This window comes from Sipha flava, unplaced genomic scaffold (genome assembly GCF_003268045.1).
Source record: "Sipha flava isolate LNK unplaced genomic scaffold, YSA_version1 66_pilon_pilon, whole genome shotgun sequence".
NCBI classification, from domain to species: domain Eukaryota; kingdom Metazoa; phylum Arthropoda; class Insecta; order Hemiptera; family Aphididae; genus Sipha; species Sipha flava.
In genome coordinates, this window is record NW_020273606.1 from 764,547 (window position 1) to 785,027 (window position 20,481).

A 20,481-nucleotide genomic window follows, 5' to 3' on the forward strand; every position below is an offset into this window, starting at 1 on the left:
CTTATAAATTGAGATAGAAAAAAAAAAAATTAAATTTTGTTGATTCATTTTTTATATTATAAGACATTGATCAATGCTTGTTATTGTGTCTCGTCCCTCGTTGTTAACTAATGATAATGATGCATGAGTGCATACTCACATAAAAATACAGAGATGAATCAATAAATGATTTCTTATGAATATTAAAACCACACCCGTGGATAAATTAAATTAACATATTACATAATAACTTATTGAATCACAACTAGATCACATAATGATTTTATACAGGAAATTAAATAAGAAATAGATAATCGAAATAACAGTTGACCACATCCGGGAGATAACACACACACAAAATCAATAAAGATTATCATATTTTACTCTCGTTTTTCACATACACATACACACATTTACAATTAACACACACTTGCATCCATCGGGTATATAAGGGACCTGAAAACAAGGGCAAACCAGACGAGTTCTTGCTATGCGGCACTGAGCACCTTCACGCTAATGTATGTTATGGTCTGGACTTACAATCTCAACAGTTATTAAATATTAGAACTTAGAATTTCAACAGTTTATTTAATTATTTGTACTTAGAATAATTTTGAACAGTTTAAATAAAATAAATAATTTAAAACAATAAGGTTAAATAATTTACGAGTTAGTACATTTTTACAGCACATGAAAAATAGTTTGTGGAGAAAATTGGTCACTAATAACACCTCATAATACATATATATACCTATTTATAACTAATAACCTAGTAATCGTATTGGACTACCTTTATGGACAGCTAAGAATGATATATGTATCGGAGTCCCCTGCAATTTTTCGCTGTTTTAAACCCTGTTGACACTACGCATTCAAAAATTATTTTATTTTTTTATGCCGTGATACAAGAAAATCATTGACGATTGTAAAAACTAATATACGTTATTTTTCAAGTAGCAGTTCCGTTCAGATAACCGCAGGGCCGTATTTAGGGGGGAGCTACAGGGTGCTGTTGCACCGAGCAGCTGAATATGAGAGGGTGGCTTATTTTTTTATATTTTCAATATTTAATGAACTAATATTTTTGAAGTGAAACTTCTTTACAAAATAAAAAGTGTATCTCAAAAAAAATATATATCACCAATTACGGCGTCACGGCACACACACACACATATTCGGTAACGGTCGAGTTCTGTCGATAGATCCAAAGATTTACAAACAATCCATCCTTATGTGGACATTGCACTTGGAATGTTTTTGGGTACACCAGTAATGAATTTTTCTTTAGAAAGATTTTTTTCAACCGAAATTTGTATTTGGTATAATGAAGCGTTTTTTATTATTGCCCCCTGGTGTCAAATTCTTAAATGCGATCCTGGATAACCACTCGTTATTTCAATGGGGAAACGCATTATGTACTATTAGTGCAGCTGTATTAGCTCTGAACGAGCAGTCGGTCAGTACATATTAAAGACCTGCAAGGGCCATACATTTACGGCCCAACCGGGTCTGACCGGTCCAAAAATGTTTGTGAAAAAAGCTCAAGCCCGGCCCGAAAATCATCAAAAGCTCTTAAAAAGTCAGTTCTGGTCCAAAGATATTTTTTATAGCCCGGTCCGAAGAGGTGCAAAATATTTTTTAATAAAAAAAGCCTGGTCTGGTCCAGTCCAAAATATTTTGTAAAAAAAGCCTAGGCCCGGACCGAAAATCATCATAAGCTCTCAAAAAGCCAGGTCCGGTCCAGTCCAAAATATATTGTAAAAAAAGACCAAACCCAGCCCAAAAATAATTCCAAGCTATTAAAAAAATTTGGTTTTGTCTGAGGTATATTTTTAGCCCTAGAATATCATATTTAACTAATAATTATATAATACAAATGTTTGCGAGTAATAATTGTTCATGTACAAAAATGTGATCCACCCCTCCCTAAACATTATCAAATTATGCCACTGGAATTTGATAAAAACAAACTAAATCAAACAGAAAGTACTTAAAATTTCTTATTAAAAACCAAACGCTCAATATGAAAAATAACCAGTAACCACACAAAGTACACCTAAAGATGATCAAAAATGTTTAAAAATTAAAATAAAAAAGTTGGTACCTAACACATTTAAATTGGAAATAATATGTCGACTTTTGTCCTGAATGGATGAATTACAATTTTTAATACTTATTAAAACCTATATTTCTTATAAACCATAAATATTAGACTAAGTAGTAGCATTGATTAAATATTTAATCAATGGTAGTAGGTAGTAAGTACTAGGTAAGAGTTAAATTCAATGTTTGGATTTAAAAACGTTGACTTTTGTGGACACTGGGCGCTGTGCAATAAAGTGTTAAATAGATATTAAGTATACAAGTGTCAAGTAGGTACCTATAATTTAAAATGATTAATATATATAATATAATATTTCTAAAAAATTATAATATAGGTAATCAAATAAAAAAATAATATTTAAAAGTAGTCACTGTTTATTATTCAACAATATTATTTGATTACCCATTCATTATAATCTTAAAAACAAATAGTTGTGATACCTACTACCTAAGTAATTTTTTTAACAAATAATTAAAACAATAAATTGATTATTATTGTACTTTTAGAAAAGTGAAATAAATCTGCATTTATATTATATATTTTAAAAATCAATAGGTGCCTCAACAGTTTTTTCTTTGATGTTATTACTTTTTACAATAAATACTGATAAATTAGTTAAGTGAAAAAAAATACAAATATATATTAAATACGTAGGTAACATTAACAAACTTACCTTATAATACTGATTTAAACAAATAAATGTAGGTAGATACGCAAAATATGTTCAGTGGTACACTAACGTGGAACATTAAAACTAGGTAACTGAAACCGGCTATAGTATAGTATCCTATATTAGTGTTAACAATCTCCATAGTCAAACACAATGGATTTTCTTTAAATACTTCAAATTACCGTTTCTATTTTATATTGGTACTTGGTACTATGATACTATAGAAATAATAACCTCGTTTATAGGCAAGTATCTCTATCCCGCTAATAGTATGCCATATATGTTGGTAGTGTTGTTACTTATTAATGACATATTTATGAATTATATATAAATAACTTTATTATACCCATTACTCGGTACCCACTAGAGATCTGCACGGGCCGTTTTTTTTCGGCCCGAAACTTAAACTTATAAAATGCTCCCCCCTAAGTCCAGTCCTTAATTTTTTTTTTAAGTCCAACCCGACCGGGCCCGTACGCAATATTTATTATCTGTTTTCATCAGTGATCTATTATTATAAATATTACATACACTAATAATATAGACATATTTTTATTATGATTTGTAACAAGCCTACTCCATCAGTTTGGAAACATTTCCTTATCCAACGTCAATAATCGGCATTAGTATTGTACTCTTATGTTATATTTAGATAGTTTTATTATTGATCGGCCTATTCCAAAGAAAAAAATACTACGATTCCATCCATAACCAACCCGCAATATTAATATTATAGCACGGCCCGATCCAAGCTTGCTATCCGAATCGGGTTGGGTACGAGTTGGGTCGGGCTAGTCCGGCTCGTGCAGATCTCTAGTACCTACGTTCCACGAATTATATAATATTCGTGGTTATTCCTACGTCGTCAGGGCCCCCACATACAATTTCGGGCCCCTACACTAAATAGTTGCCGGACCCTTTATAAAACTTTTAAAAATACAATTTACTATTTATATATATAGGTATATAACAATTTTTTTAATAATATTTGTTTTTCATTATACCAATTCAAATTCAAGATTCATAAGCATTTCAACATTAATAATGTCTATTTTATTTTTTTATTACAATATTATTTAAATATTAGAAAAAAGTAAGTATATTTTAATTTATATTTAATATATTTTTTTTTAAATTAAAATTTTATTTTGCAGGCTTTGAGCTCAGCGAACTTAGTAATGATATCGTCAAAATTGATTTTCGAAGTCAATCCATTCATTTCTAGGTAATCATTGGTTAATCCTCATTTTGAACTATCAAAATAACTAAACATATATATATATTTATAAAATATTATTTTACAATATTATTTAATGTAAAATAAGTATTTCTACAAAAATTTCAAAAATTACAAATAAATTTCAACGAGCCCACAAGCCCTTAAAATAGCCGGGCTCCTGTACTCAAGGTCCATCAGTCCCCCCTTGTGGGAGCCCTGTACGTCGTAATGAGGATTTATCATTTTTATTTTAAATAACAATTATTTGTCATACAAAAAAAAATCCATAAAATATCCAAGCGCGGCTAGATGTAAAAATCTTTAAGCCCGACCCGGCCCAAAAAGTTTTACAAAAAAAAAAAAGCTCGATTCATCCTTGGTTTTATTCATAAGCGAAACTACGGGTCAGGTGAATCAGGCCATAGCCTAACCTAATACTAATTAAAAATATGTATATATTATATATTTTAATAATTATTTAGGCATTATAAATAATATATTTATACATGTGTACGTTTACAAATGCATACATTTGTACGTTTCATATAATACTATAATATAGTATAGCATATAGGTACAATTGGTACAAATAAGTATTATAATAGAATATAATAAGTCTATTATATGTATTCGAATAATTGGTTTTATTAGTTATTGTTTAATTTAGACATTTGACGTTTATTTCCTATAATTATATTATAGGAAATAATAGTTAATTTTACGTAATATTTTTTATACTTTTCATCTGGCCTGACCTAATAAAAGTGTCTAGTTTCGCCTATGGTTTTATTATTTTGAGAGTCCGGCCCGACTCGGCCCCAAAAATTCTACCAAAAAAGCCCAGCCAGAAAATTTTTACGAAAACGAAAGTCCGATCTAGCCCTCATTATTTTTTTTAAAGCCCGGTCCGGTCCAGTCACAGTACGGGCCGGGCTTTTTGAGGCCCGGGTTGGGCCGGCCCGGCCCTTGCAGGTCTTTAGTACATATGCGCGTGCGCCGTCGGGTCGTTCGGCGTAGAGATGGGTCGGTCGCAATTGAACGAATCTGCCGAGTGCCCTAGTCGAGAAACTTTTCCTCCGGTACTGATAGGACGGATAGTGCATTGTGACTGACTGAAACCAAATTAAAATGTTGTTCACTCGTACGTATGGAAAAAATATATGTGTTTGCCGTACGGTCATAGGCGCAATTAGACCTGCAATTTAAGGGGTGCTAAAATTTAGTATACCTTGGTAACCCGTGGTGGGCTTTGCCCCACCCCCCAACACAATTTCAGTCATCAACAACATGTTTTTATAACTGAACTTCATATTTATATTAATTTTTATGATAAAACATTTGATATTGATTAATATTAATGAACAATCACTAAAAACATTATAATTAATAATTAATTACAATAAATTATAACAACTATTTAGATAACATATTATAATCTATTATTTTAAAACAATTTTTCTAGTTTTTGTGTTAAATCTATCTAACACTGTTTCCGTTTGTATTCTATTTGATAAATCCCTCTCAATATTTAAAATTGACAAGTCACTAAAACGCTGCTGCAACATACTTGTTTTTAGCCAATTTTTGACACGTCTCATACTAGAAAAACTACGTTCACAAGTTACAGAACTTATTGGAATTGTAATTACAATTTGAAGTAGCTTATACAGGTTGGGAAAAGTTTCTTTATGTATTTTTCATCAAAATTGAAATCTAGTGGCAAACAGTTTTTGAAAACCATCATTTCAGCTTTTAATAAACCGATTGAAACTTTTGTCACATTCTGAAATTGAACAGTAAAAACAATAAAAATATTAAAGTTATAGTAACTTCAACTATTGAAAAAAAAAATTGAATTCAATATCGAAATTGTATTTAATATTATATCAATTTTACTTTATAGTTATTTATGAACTCTAAGCTTCCTTCATAGTTCATATTCATAAAGTTATCAATGGAGCCATAGATAAACTTCCTTCAGAGAACCTATATTCTAAATTAACTATTATAGAATCAATTATTGGATAATATAAATTTTGTTTCCAATAGTCTTCAACAGATTGTGTAATATTTAGTTCATTTCTTCTCCAGTTGTTAATTGTAAGTAAAAATTGTTCAAATATTTCGGTTGAGTTCTTAAGCGTTTTCTTCCTGATCATCAAATACATTTTTTTATTAGTAACTTAAAATTAAATTATTGTTATATGTATTTAAATTTTGAGTTTTGTGAACATGAATTTTGTTTTGATGATATTGTTGATTAATAATTATTACATATGAATGTCTAAGAAATGTATTTCACACATATAGTTAAAACTTATTAAAAAAAACATTTAGATTTCACTTAGGTAAACACTTAATCAAATATTTACCTATGTATGGTATTTCAAGGGTTATATCATTCTCTTCAGCTAAAGATGTAATTTTTTGCCAAAATGTAGAAAATTCAATGTCAGAACGTAATTTTTCAATACTTTGTATACTTCTATTGATAATACTTTTTGTTTTTCCTAAAGTAGCATTTTTAGATTGTAATGTCACAATTATTATATTAATAATACTAATTATTGTTTGATTAATCTTAAACTAATTAACACCATTATTCCTTTACACAAATCCACAACAATCAAATTTAATCTGTGTGCCATACAGTGTGTGTATATGGCACATGGAAATTGTTGTTTAATTTTTGACTGGACACCTCCAAGGTACGCTTGCACCATCATAAGATTGAGCAACGATATTTAATGTATTGATATTAATACTTAAATTTTGAAAACAATTAAAAACAACAGAAATAATATGGTTAGCAGTTTGTCCATTAGAAAAATCTATGAATTGCAAAAATCTTTCACGTGCCTCAAGACCAACAGCATACCGTACACATACAGATAACTGTTCTTCTTTATGAGACCTGTGGACAGTATATATTTACATTTAAAAAATATTAATTTGATCAAAATATAGGTAAATATGACTATTATAAATATTACAATGGTGAAATATATTGTACCTGGCTTCATCAACTATTAGAGCAAAATTCCCAGGAACAACAATTTCCTCAACAATAATTTTTTTAATTATGTCAGCACTTATTTTAATAATTTTGTCCTACACTTTCCAACTGGTATGGTTAATTTTATTCTCATATACATTTTTCAAATCTGGCATGAACTTTGAAAATACCATATGGCACATTTCCTTATAATTACCTAAAATTGTATTTATATTATTACAAGAAAACATTAATTTTATTAATAATAATTTAAATGTACCTTGATTTAAAGAATCTAAATTTTCATTATGTCCTCTAAATGCTATGCCTTGTTTAGCAAGGTATAACACAACATCAATTAAACTAGACATGTATTTGCGATTAATTTCAACTTGTTTTTTATGGAAGCTAGATAGTTGTGTCACAACAGATCCTGTCTTTAAACTACTTTTATATGCACACATTTTCGATAAATTAGTCAAATGAGTATTGGTGGAAGAATTTTTTTTTTTGATTTTACAAGAAACTGAAATTAATCATAATACAAATTTAATATTCAATACTAACGCACTAAGTTATTCTAGCGAAGTATAAGTTTTTGAATAATTTTTATTTTTTAACTATTTTATTTGTGAAAATACATATGCTATTTCACTTCAAAATAAACAACTTACCTTATGCCAATTATTGAATCCAGATTTAATCTATATATTTCACCTGAATTTAGTGAATTTTCTGAACCGAAAGTTCGGCAAACAAAGCAGAATGCAGTGTTACGCTGAACACCGTATTCTAGCCAATCACATTTATTGTACCATTGGCTTCGAAATGCTCTTTGTTGTGTTCCAAATTTAATTTTTTTACACTCCTAATTAATAATAAAATTAATCAGAAAAATATCAAACACCATATTACAGTTTTATATTTATAGGTACCTACTTGAATATTTTTTTTGGCGATAGCTTGAAATTTATAAAAATTATACAAGGTAGGTAATAAAAGTTAAAAAATATTATTTTATTTACAATAAGTTAGAAATATTAAAAAATTAGTGACTAATGTGAATGAATAATATTAATTGACAAACAAATATATTATTGTTAAACACAAATTGTTTTATCCGTGGTTAAAAATTAATGAAAATTATTAAGAAAATGCAATTAATGTATTAAATAATTATTTCCTTAATAAATAAGGTAGGTATGTAGAGGTCTGAGATACTAGATACTATAATAGGTAGGTACGTACTCGAAAATATAATTTATTTATTTAAATAATTTAGATTTAACAATTTTTAACTTGAAATAGTATTTTAATTAAATGTAGGTATTTAAAATAACTCAAAAAATGAATTATTAAGTTTTTATATGTAAACAGAATAAATCTTACTGTAAGTATAAGACGACATGGGCCGGAATCTTTATTTCCCAAATCAAGAGTTTGATTTGTAATACTACTTGTATGAGTAGTATTAGTTGTAGAAATGTCAATATCAGCTTCGATTTCGTTTTCCTCATCATTTAAATTAGGTTTTCGTTTATTAAAAATACTAAACATTTTAAATATCAATTCAAATGTACGGAGACGGAATACTGTTGCCTGTTCGCAGTTCACGTCTTGGGTATTGTCTGTATAACGAGTGTCGTGTAATGTTATAAATATACTTATAACTTTTAACGATAACGCATATAATGGAAAACATGCGGGTAGCGGATTACGTAGATAACTGTTTAAAAATAACTATTAACACAACCAAATTCCCTATGCAATATACCTTACCTATCATAATATTATATTGTTGACCTCATAACAAAATATTTTGTCATCTAATATTACTATCTTCGAAACATTAAATATAAATAAATTATTCTAAAATAAAAATTTGAACAGAATAGGTAGGTACATTAATGAAATCAAGGATTTGAGTTTGAATTTTTGGGGGTGCTAATTTTTAGTATGAGGGTGCTTAAAGTCCTCCTTAGAACCCCCTAGTTGCGCCTATGCGTACGGTAGGGACGGGTATTATCACGGTGGCTTGTTTTCTGTTTGTGCTCTACACCGGAGTATATTTTATCTCGATGGTTTTATTACAACATTCAAGCTTATATTGTAATCGATCTCTGTGACTGATTCGTAAGAAAATCGATTCACCCCACGATACGAACAGTGCTAGACGACTGACCGAAACGACCGAATCACTGGACTGACCCGATTCAAATGGTTCGAATCGTTCAAACGACGGCGTAAAATAACCATCTGCAGTTCGGCACGGAGGACGCACGCGCTACACGACGATATAATTGCTTTGTTGATCGACGTAGCATTTTGACTCCTCTCTCCCCCCCACACACACCCATCGGCTGTGACGACAACATCCGTTGCGACGTTGTCGTTTACAAGGAACACCTCCGATCAGCGATCCGCTGTTATCACGACCCAGTGCCGTCGGCGTCGACAGATCGTCCGAACAACCATTATCATGAAAAAACATTTCGTCGTGCATATTGTTCGTAAAGCTGATTGCGTTTAATAATCGCACACGGACGTTGTTGGTTTCCAGTAAACCGAGCTGGCATCGGTCGTCCGAAGTTCAAACGATTCCGTTGTCCAAACGTTATTGTACGTCGTTTCGGCGTCGACGGAACGGAGATAAAAACGATTAGTTTAGAGACCAGTGTTTCCCAACCTTTATGCTAAGACATACATGTCCTTTGGGTAGAAGACCATCCAAAATTAAAAAAAAAAAAAAAATTAAACCAACGTCATAAATATATAGCATATTATATGCTTTAATACAGGGGTCTTCAACCTTTTTATGCAGAGGGCTTCATATTATTTTTTTTAAATCTTGCATTCATTGTAAAAACATATATTATATATAAAAATTCAGTTTTATTCTTACAATTTTTAAAATTAGGTAGGTACATTTAAAATTACAAATTAGTAAATTTAATAATTTAAAAAAATTGCTATTGGACCATTTTTATTGAAAAACGTGTTTTTCATCCGAGATTTTACGTTTTTTACTCACCGACATATTGTATAAATATTACGAAGAAAAAGAATGAAATTGAAATTTTTACACATAAAGGAGAATATTGTACTCGTTCCACAATCGATTACGAACCAACAGACAATAATAATTATATATCGGTAGGTAATTAAATTTATATTATTACATATTTCTGATTGCGATAGCTTAACTGTTATAATTTTATTGAACTAGAAAATGTAAATGCTAAATTTAAAATGTGATCGCGGACCACATATTATGACAGGGCGGGCCGGGGGTTGAAGACCCCTGCTTTAATATAACATCTAATAATTTTATTATAATGTATTTTATGTTATACCTTAACGCAATTTTGCAAAGCTAAATTCTAATGTATAATTATATTTTGAAAACTAAGATATTTTTCTTAACATTAATACGAATTTATAAAATCTTTATTATTATGTTCAACGTGTCCGTACCAATTGTACGCTAAGCGTTAATGTGTACGTGACATTTCCGCGGTCCTTAACGTTACGGTAACCGTTTCGTGGAGCACGGTCGATCCGAATCCGATTACGTCGGAACTAATTGATAAAAAATACAACCAATTGTTCATGTTTTATCGTTAAGCTTCGTATCTAAAACATGAACGCGGATTCGTTACGAAATAAGTGTATTTCGTAGATATCATCAACGAACAGTATTTATCGAAGACTAAGTTGGCCGATTGATTTTCACGACAACGGTTCCCTTTACCGGAAATCGAATATTCGGCGATTGTCTGCCAGTGGCGTGTTTAGGATAATTTTTCAGGAGGGTGGGGGACAAAACACAAAAATCTCTTTCTGTACAAGAAATTTGGTTTATTTTATTTTTTTTTTATTCGATTTTAGATTTTAGACACTGGTTCAAATTTGTTCAGTTATAATCCAAAAAATATTGTCATAAAATAAGTATAATATAAAGTCTATATTCGTTTTTTTCGTGGCAGCAAACAAATCAATCTCCTTATACATTTGAGTGTCCCTGTGCCTATAAATGTTTAGCAAAGCCAATTAAATTAAAAATTACAGTTTTCGCGAAAGAGTAAGAAAAATAAGTCTTGGAGGAGGGCAAATGCCTCTATTGCTCCCCCCCAACTACCACAAATATGCCACTTTTGTCTGTAGATGGGAACGGTCTCTAACCGAGAACAATCGCGCGTTAAACGGAATTTTTTTATCCACAAAAACCAAGTCGCTTTCGTTATATTATATCATATTAGGAGCATGAACGTATGTTGGAAAAAATATTTATTAATTTCAAGAGACCGGACAATGGGCCGGGGATCCGTTCGTGCACAAACATCTGCCACCAGTTAGCGATAACGAAACAAAAAGGGACGAGCAGCAGTTGTCGGCTCTCGGCGTTATGGACGGGGCGGGGCGACGGTGATCGATAATCGTTCACACGCGTAGGGTCGTAGTCGAATCCGGAGTTTTAAATGTACGGCAATAAATAACGGCAACTGCGCAGCATACGGTCTCGACTCGAAAATAATATAACACCGGTGTTATTTCGTTCGAGCACGGCCGCGTAGGAAGGGCCGTAGCAACCAAATATGAGCACGGGGCGAACTTCAAAATACGCCCTTAAGTATTTTAATTTATAAAAAAAAAAAGAACTGAATATTTTTTATAGATTTAATATAAATAATTATTTTCCTTATAATTATGTAAGTGTTATTTAATTTTATTTAAATCAATAACTTATTAAAATATAAATATACATAATTAATTATAAGTAGGTTCGTAGGTATAACATAATAATATTTATAAGTTATACAAATAATTACATAAATACATAATATTGCTTTTACTTATAAGTAACAATTAAATTGCAAATTTTTCATTTTTGCGCCCGGAGCGTAGGCATCTTTAGTCCTACCTCATTGCAAAGGCCCTGCTTGTAGACAGAAAAATTACCAGATTTGACTTTCTAGAACGCGGCGCTAGTGAAAAAATTTAATTCTTAGCTCCATGATAACGATTATTTTCTTACATGATAAATATCGAGTAAAAATCCATTGATAAAAACCTAACAGTTGACGTTGTAATTGCGTTAGAATAAACGGTCAAATTAACGATAGATGAATAATTATGTAACTCATAATTATAATATTTGTTTATTCCACTTTCGTATTCAATTTAATCACCCAATCGCGAATAGTGCTAATGTTTGCTCATTTGAAATGTATCGAAATACTGTTATGCTGTAATTTGCGATATCGGCTCGTAGTAAATGTTCCGAGGAGACTTAAATTATTTAATTTAATTCCATGCAACAACGACATGAAAAACCTTTTTATTGAAAAATTAATTGTACTCAATGCTTTATTTAATATTTTTAATTTAATGGTATATTTTTTTATAAACTAATTCACTCCTGCAATTTCTTTTTTATTTGCGAATTCTTAGATGACGATGTGCAGCGACTAACAACGGCATGACAAGAACACAAACCATTAGTTACGTGTTACTGTCGGTCGTTAGTTTCACTGGAACGGTGACCGTCGTAAAAATGACTAAAATAATGTGTTTCCATCGAAATAACTATTTATAGGTTTTACATTTTGTGGCCTTAAATTTGTAACAATAAATATAAAAAACGCTATAATATACGAGTATTTTCAATAAAAATAAAAATATTTCTATACATTTTTAAATATCTATTACATAATTATATATTTATATATATAATCTATAATATAATATATATAATAATAAATATATAAATATATAAATATATAAATAATAATATATATAATCTATAATTTATAGATAATATAATTATTTATTAGCGCTAAGAGGCTATTGGTGCTTCCTCGCTGTTCGGTGTTTAGTCAGTGTTCGACTTGTGGGTGGACGCAGGGTGATGGAGCACCCCTTCTAATTTTTAGAAATTTTAGCATCCCCCTACTATTATTACGTTATAATTATAACGCTTATCGAGTTTTTTAAGCAAACGGAGTCCCCGTTCTTTAATCTTGCCAAGTCGAGCACTGTGTTCAGATCAATAGAATTCCACCTGCGTACGCGTTGAACCGGTTATTCGGGCAAGTCGCTTATCTTCGCGTTTTACCGTGTAAAGTTAGCAAGCGGGTATTGGTGATGTTGTGATTTAGTTCGACGAGTGTCCGCTATGACGGCGCTAGTAGCTATAAAAATAACCGTCATACGTGCATCGGCCGTTCCGCAACGTTTCACACCCTCCAGCCCTGACGCGTCCGGTCCATTGTACGTGGTGTGATTCGCGCGCTCGGCCGGTGGGGTTAACTCGAACGCGGTCGGATCGGTACGGTGATCGTGCGGTGCGCAAGGGAAACGTTGCCGCGACTTGCTTTGCGACGAGTTGATAAAGGCTGACGAACGTGATAACGCGGGCCCGACATCTTACCCGGACGGTTCCGAGTGCCGAACGTTCGACGCCAGTATGCAGCCCAGCAACAAGGTCGAGCGCGTGCTCCGCCAGGCCATGGACACGTTCTACGGGCCCGCGGACGGTTTCCAAGACCGGTTGACCGCGCTGACGACCGTCCTCAACGGGCTGGTTGCGAGCGACGTCGGTCTGGACGCGAGGCTGTTGCACAGCGACATGTACCAGCTGGACGCCGAGGACGCCGAGAACTTTGCGGGTCCGTCGGTGGCCGCGGCCGTGCGCCGTCGCCAAACGCCTGTCACCTACATCAACGTGTACGAGGATCGGTTGATGGCCGCCAGCGTGTTCGTGCTCAGGGACCGGGCCCGGATACCGTTGCACGACCATCCGCATATGCACGGACTGATGAAGGTGTTGGCCGGCCGTATCAGGGTGCAAAGCTTCAACACCCAGCAATTGGACTGCAACCGGACCAGGTGAGTGTGACAACAGCGGACAGCACTGTTTTCCAGTGCCCCTCTCTGTCCCCTCCCCAAACCGTATCGCGCACCGGTAACCGGAAATATTGTTTTGCCGTCCGCAGGGTGACCCACGTCGGTGCTGAAAAACTCGCTCCGGTAATCATGGGGCCCGATGACTACACGAACGTGTTGCGCCCGCAGCACGGCAACATTCATCAGGTGGAAACCGTCGACGGTCCGGCCGCGATCTTCGACTTGTTGGTACCGCCGTACGACACTTGCGCCCCGGAAACAGGCCCACGCCGTTGCAGGTTTTTCAAGGAAATGCACACCAGCAAAGGCTTACAACTGACCGTCGTTTCCCAGCACAAAGGTTATTGGAACGACGTGGCTCCGTATAAGGGCCCGTCTATTTCATTGTACTCTAATCAACAAAACGCTATTTAATTACCATTCCATATAAGGGATTACATTTAATCAATCTAACTCTTTTTATTGTAATTGATCACAAGACTGGAGGTTTTTCATTTTCACTCCACCCACATATTGCAGCCAACTACACTAAATATTTTTTTCTACGAAGAAGAGTGTTAGTTATTTTTAAAAAAAGGCATATTTACTCGAATGTATGATTTTTTTTTATATTTTGTCAACACACTCAGAACTTTATTTATAATTTATCAGTTGAAATATTTTCATTAATTAATTGTAAAAATATATTTTCTCACTATATTTAACTATGTTTATAAGTATAAATTACAGCCAGAAAAAAAGTTTCATCTATTATAGTTTTTATAACCTCCTCAGAAATTGTCAAAGGATTTGTAGTTCACTTTTTTCAGGTTTTCATTTATGTTTATCCAAGTTATATATTGTAATAAAAATAATTTTTCCAAGTTAACGTGTAATTGTATTATTTTAGCACCCATTTATACTACAAATTTGTAAAGAATTTTTTTTTTAATATATCACTTTAGATAAAAATATTGTTTTTTCAAAAGTTCTGTTTTAACTTTTTTAATTTATATTTTAGTAGTAACAAAAACCACTTGTAATAAATAAATAATCCGAACATTAATAACTAGGACTGTAAATATAATTTCCTAAAAATACTGGTGATGTTTTATATCCCAATTTTCATTATTGAATCAAACTTAAAATATTGTTTTAACTGATCAAATTTTGTTTAATAATTATAAGCAAATATTTATTGGTAATTAAGCTCTACATTAAAACCTGAACAAGATTTCAAGAAAAAAAAATGAACTGAATGCTGAACAACCATGGTTGCATATTTATAAATTAATATATGAATATTTTTGTTTTCTTTAATTCCTGCTTAAATTTCAGTTTATACATTAGTAATTAAAATCTACATTTACAGACAAAAATTAAATAAATATTAATTTTGATATACCTACTTTATTAGTTTATTAGTGTAGTAATAACTTAAATAATATTAAATTACAGAGCACAATAACAAATCTTTATATAATACAGTTAAGTTATAAAATAAATTATACAATTATAAATAAAATTAAATAGTTTAAAACATTGTAGAGATGGATTTGTTGGAGTCTGCATATGTAAAGACAGGCATTAGACAATACTTTGTGATTCCAATTTTAATTTATATTTTTTTTTTTGTTAAAATAATTGAAAAAAAAAATGACTATGAGTTAAGCCTATAGTTATTATATTACAGGTAAAGAAAATTTCTTAACAATTTTACCAAATTTCATATCTGTTATAAAAGTTAGCATTGACAGCAAGTTAGAACTTAACTATAAGCGAAAAAAAAAAATATGATTTTGGATTGAGAAAATCTTTGTATAGGATAAAGCTTTATTCAGCAGTAGAAATAAAACATTTTAGAATCTAAAATTACCCATAATAGGAATTCACTGATAATTTAAAGCAATCAAATGTAATCCATTTTGTTATAACTTACAACCTTTAGCAGAATTATCACCAAAAAAGGTAATATTTTGTCATTGTAGAGATTTTTGTTTAAGTTATAATTTATCTTTTTATTCTTGTTTTTTTATTTTTGTTCACGGATTTTTGATTTAATATACTTGCTTAGTTAGAATATTAAAAATGACACCTTATCATTGCTGTATAGAGTGCTTTTTATAATAATGATACTTAGAAGAAGAGCTGACAGACTTGGTTTTTTTTTTTTTTTCAATCTTTAGATTGGTTAAATGACTTTGATGGCTCTCCACTTATCCCTATCCATTACAGCTACTTTTAGTTCCTTATAGTTGGTTTGACAGACTTGGTATAAAATAAATAAATAATGCTATTATATACTACTAAGTAAAGTAAATTAATCACAACTGTATCAGGTTCTGTTTTAAATTTTAATGTTATTGATATTTCATTATAAAAATGTCATTAATAATAGGTATTGTTCTGAGGTGGACTGAGAGTAGGTACTTCGGCCAGGGTGGAGAAGGTTTGAGCGACCCACATTTTTTTTTTTTTTTTGTATGATCAAAAAATTTGCAGCTCGCTGTGCTCGCTTATCATAGGCTAAAATCTCCTAAAAGGATGTTTAGCACCGCCAATATATTCTAGAAATAAATAATACTTATCATCATTCATAATATTATATTACACCCTTTTTAATACTTAAAATATTTTATGTCTATATTTAAATATTACCAGGCCCGTATTTCAAAATTTGGTGCCTTCGGGCATATAATTTATGCTCTCCCCTCCCAAATAAATAATATTAATATAACACTTATTATTTCGTCTATAATCGAGATTCTTTAATACTAAAATATAACTTATAAATGAAACTCGTTTAATACTTTTTTTTTAATTAACAAATTATAATATAATAAAAATAAATTTTCTTTTTTTTCATTAGGTACATAATTTTTAATATTAGAAACTTATTTTTCAGATAACTAATGATGTAGTATATAAGTATATAAGTAATGATATAGAACAGTGATAACAGTTACTGTATACTTGCTTTCTCTGGGCTAATTTTGTTTTTGAAATTTAACTTTGCTTTACGTTAGCTCGTTTTAATTCGGACCATTTGCTTTACGAATTTCGTGTTCCAATGGTCATCGAATCAGTTTTTTATCTTCAAAGAATTAAGAAAAATCAGAACTTTACTGCTAGTGCTGTTGCAACTTTTCGATGAATATTATTTTTCTTATCACATCAAGTTTTCTCCTATAACACAGTTGGCCGTCGAAATTTGCACGCACCAATTTCTGAAGACAGTTTTTCAACTTTACAACCGAAGAACGTTACTATGTAGCTGCACTTTCAATTGCATACTCTATGTTTATTGGGGAGCTTTTTACCTATTATCTCTCTGTTACTGTTCATCTCATTATAAGTCAAAATACTCAGAAGGTTTCGTCTTCCAAATCATCACAAGATCTAAATAAACTCAATGCAAAAACTTGTGTAAATTCTAAATTTAATGAGCTGTAATCTAGTTTTGATTTATTGATTTCTCGACTGACTGTATTAAGGTCTAAAAATACCGATATTTGAGCTGAATTAGTGATAGGCATAATCGAAATATTAGTAATCGAGAGATTCTTGTAAATAATTATTCGAAATGTTCAATTGAAATATTAATAATCGAGATACGAGTTACTGTCATAATTGGGAGGTCACTCGATCTAAATAATGGAAATGTTTTGAACGAAATATTGAATAATATCTAGTGATGGGAACTGTCGAATTATTAAAAATAGTTTTCAAGGTAAATATATAACACATTTTACAATTAACAAAATTATGCAAATACTTAATATATTTTGACTTAAATAATAGCATTGATAATAAAGACTATTCTATAATTAATGATACTAGGTATTCAATACTAGCTCTTCATATTTCAAATTTGTAAAATTTGTAAATTTTAACCTAGACATCAAAAAAAATTTCGGGGGGGGTTACCCCTTTACTCCCCCCCCACGTGTGTGTGCGCCACTGTTCGAAACAATTAATGACAAATTGAATAGCAATACTATATTTTCCATATTAGATAATAATGTATTTGATAAATATCAAGATGATTTAATCCGCATTGACAACAATGATGATCTTGAAAAAATGGAAGATAAACTTGCCAATGACAAACAATATAAAGCTTATGTGGTAATTTAAATCTACGTTATAATATACTGTAAGTTATATTTATTTTATTAATAAGTCTATCTTCTAGATTGTTCTATTAACATGGTTCATGGGAGACAATTTATCAGAGACGGTGAGAAAAATTATGCAAAAATTATTTACAGATAATTTTTTGGCATACTACTCCTTCGTAGGTTTTAAAGGTAAACTAACATTTTCAAATCTTCAACATTATGCAGTTATAATAGGCAAGTATTTCAAGTATATTTTTTTTTTATGTATTTAAGATGTGTATATAGGTACTAATATATAATTAATATCTTTTAGTACCTAATTTTTGTTTTTAGTAAGTATAATAAAATTTTTAATGTTAATCTTTACAAATGTACAATCTTTAGATTGTAAATTACATAAATTTATAGTAATATACATAAGTTTAAACAGTTTTCATAAAAATTCATTTTTGTATAAAAATAATAAAAAAAAAAACTATTTTATTTATTCAAAAAAATGTATGGGAATAATATATTATGCATTTATTCTATATTATACTCTCATATTTTTCTTTTAGAAGCGATTTTAAAAATGAAAATATTTAAAGAAGTAACAATCAAAGAAATTAAAAAACCAATTAAAAGTTGGATGGCACAAGCTCCTTCACCAATAAAAAAAAATTCAGAAAAAATGTTAAATTAAAAAATTGTATACTTTAAAAAGTTTTTTTATTATTTCTAGTATGATTATTCTATTATCATGTAATTATTATTTTATCATTCTAATATAGGTATTTAAACACCTGAAAAAAGAAGAACTCAATAAGATGTTTTTGTTATTTTTCTTATTATATTGTTTTAAATTATTTAATTATAATAAGTAAATTTGTATAATTTTTTCTTAACCCACATGACAATTTAAACATATTAAATATTTAACATATATGTTCCTTAAAATATTAATAAATTACACATTGGGGCAATATGTGTTTTACATTTATGAGGAATATATTGTTTAACAAATATTCATATCACATTTCAAAAATATTTTGGCAACATGTTGGTTTAATTATTATTAGTACAATGTATTTTTAATATGCAATGGAAATATTTTTATAAAATACATAATTAAAACATTTTGTCAATATTTTCTTAGAATGATTGTTCCAATATTATAGTTTATTCTAATTTTCAATTTTTATTCTAGATAGTTGTATAAATGTTGTATAAGAAATATTTACACAACATGTTTAAAATAAGATACATTAAAATAAGCTATAATAATAATTATTATATACTATAATAATCTTGCATAATATGTAATTTTTAAATTTAAAATAAGTGGATGGTATGGATTATTTAGCATACCCCACGTATAGAAAGCATATAGTTAATCATTCTTCGGTCAGTTATTTTTAAGAAAATTATTCATTTCTGCAGTATACGATTATAAATAATATTTTATTTATAATTTTGATTATTTTAGATTTTACAGAAAATGATATTTTTTCAATAAGTGGATTAGAAGTTGCTGGTACAGATTTGTGTTTAAAAAAAATGTCTCATCTTGCTTATGAGTTTAAACGTAAGTCATATTTTAATATTATACTTTAATTTATAATATCAAATGTTATTTTTAATAGTCAATAATATTATTGATACTTAATTTTACAGAATTTTATGATAATACAAAGACTTCTTTGACTAATATTAAATTTGATATTAAAAATTTAGTATATACTGTCAATGAAATCAAAAGTATGATGGAACATGTTGTCATTGTTTTGAATACCTCTGGATCACTAAGTAATGAAAATAGTCACAGTATTTTAAATATATTAAATACTTAAAATGTTCCTATCAGAAACGAGCAAACTTTTGAAAATGTTGAAACTGAACTTGAAAATAATACAATATGGTCCCAAGTAGTAAGTGTTGTTTTGGTGTCGAAAATAATTTTTCTATTTATTTAAAATATTATATCATGTTGTATGTATATATTATATATTCATATAGAAATATTAATTATTCTTTTGTATTAAGGTTAACAATTTATCCAGATTAATTGGTAAATCAATATCAGAATCTGTTCGCCGTATGATGCAAAAATTATATGATGATACATGGCTCAAGAATTATTCTTATATTGGACATAAAGGTAAAAATAAATTGTCATCTCTCGGTTATTGTAAGATTATTTTTGGTAAGAATCATATGCTTAGCATACATTATACAATATGTGTATTTTAAGTTTTAAATGTACAATTTCTATAGAAGCAATTCATCTACGCTCTAAGTTTGAAAAAGTACCAGAAATGGAAATTGCATTGGTTATTAGCAAATGGATGGCACAAGCAAGCAATCGTTTAAAAAGAAAGTGTATTATCGATGTAGATAACATTAATTACACAGTTAAAATTTTTTTTTTTATTTATTCTATTTATTTTTCATTTAATTTGGACTAATTAAACTTAAATAAAGAATTCTCAAAGTCAAAATTCTTTTTTTCATTATTTACCCTTTAATGCG

The 20,481-nt window shown here is 30.1% G+C and overlaps 2 protein-coding genes and 1 pseudogene across 2 annotated transcripts; 2 read left to right on the top strand and 1 right to left on the bottom strand.

The window, feature by feature from the left end:
• Positions 1–6,343: 6,343 nt before the first annotated feature.
• On the bottom strand, positions 6,344–8,581 carry LOC112691765. Its single transcript, XM_025566156.1, has 5 exons — positions 8,357–8,581; positions 7,642–7,835; positions 7,248–7,493; positions 6,986–7,184; positions 6,344–6,886 (listed from the first exon to the last, which is right to left on the bottom strand). The coding sequence occupies exons 1-3, from the start codon at positions 8,522–8,524 to the stop codon at positions 7,484–7,486; spliced, it is 372 nt and encodes a 123-aa protein (XP_025421941.1). The 5' UTR covers positions 8,525–8,581; the 3' UTR covers positions 6,344–6,886; positions 6,986–7,184; positions 7,248–7,483.
• Positions 8,582–13,192: 4,611 nt separating this feature from the next.
• LOC112691753 (2-aminoethanethiol dioxygenase-like) lies at positions 13,193–14,474 on the top strand. Its single transcript, XM_025566143.1, has 2 exons — positions 13,193–13,855; positions 13,963–14,474. The coding sequence occupies exons 1-2, from the start codon at positions 13,434–13,436 to the stop codon at positions 14,285–14,287; spliced, it is 747 nt and encodes a 248-aa protein (XP_025421928.1). The 5' UTR covers positions 13,193–13,433; the 3' UTR covers positions 14,288–14,474.
• A 3,261-nt stretch (positions 14,475–17,735) lies between these two features.
• LOC112691764 lies at positions 17,736–20,435 on the top strand (annotated as a pseudogene).
• The last annotated feature ends 46 nt before the right edge of the window (positions 20,436–20,481 follow it).

Excerpts from the sequence above, each read along its gene's own strand:
- LOC112691753 (XM_025566143.1), top strand. The coding sequence starts at position 13,434 with ATGCAGCCCAGCAACAAGGTCGAGCGCGTGCTCCGCCAGGCCATGGAC. Across the intron at positions 13,856-13,962 it reads TTGGACTGCAACCGGACCAG|GGTGACCCACGTCGGTGCTG; the intron begins GTGAGTGTGACA and ends TGCCGTCCGCAG.
- LOC112691765 (XM_025566156.1), bottom strand. The coding sequence starts at position 8,524 with ATGTTTAGTATTTTTAATAAACGAAAACCTAATTTAAATGATGAGGAA. Across the intron at positions 7,836-8,356 it reads CATGTCGTCTTATACTTACA|GAGTGTAAAAAAATTAAATT; the intron begins GTAAGATTTATT and ends ATTATTAATTAG.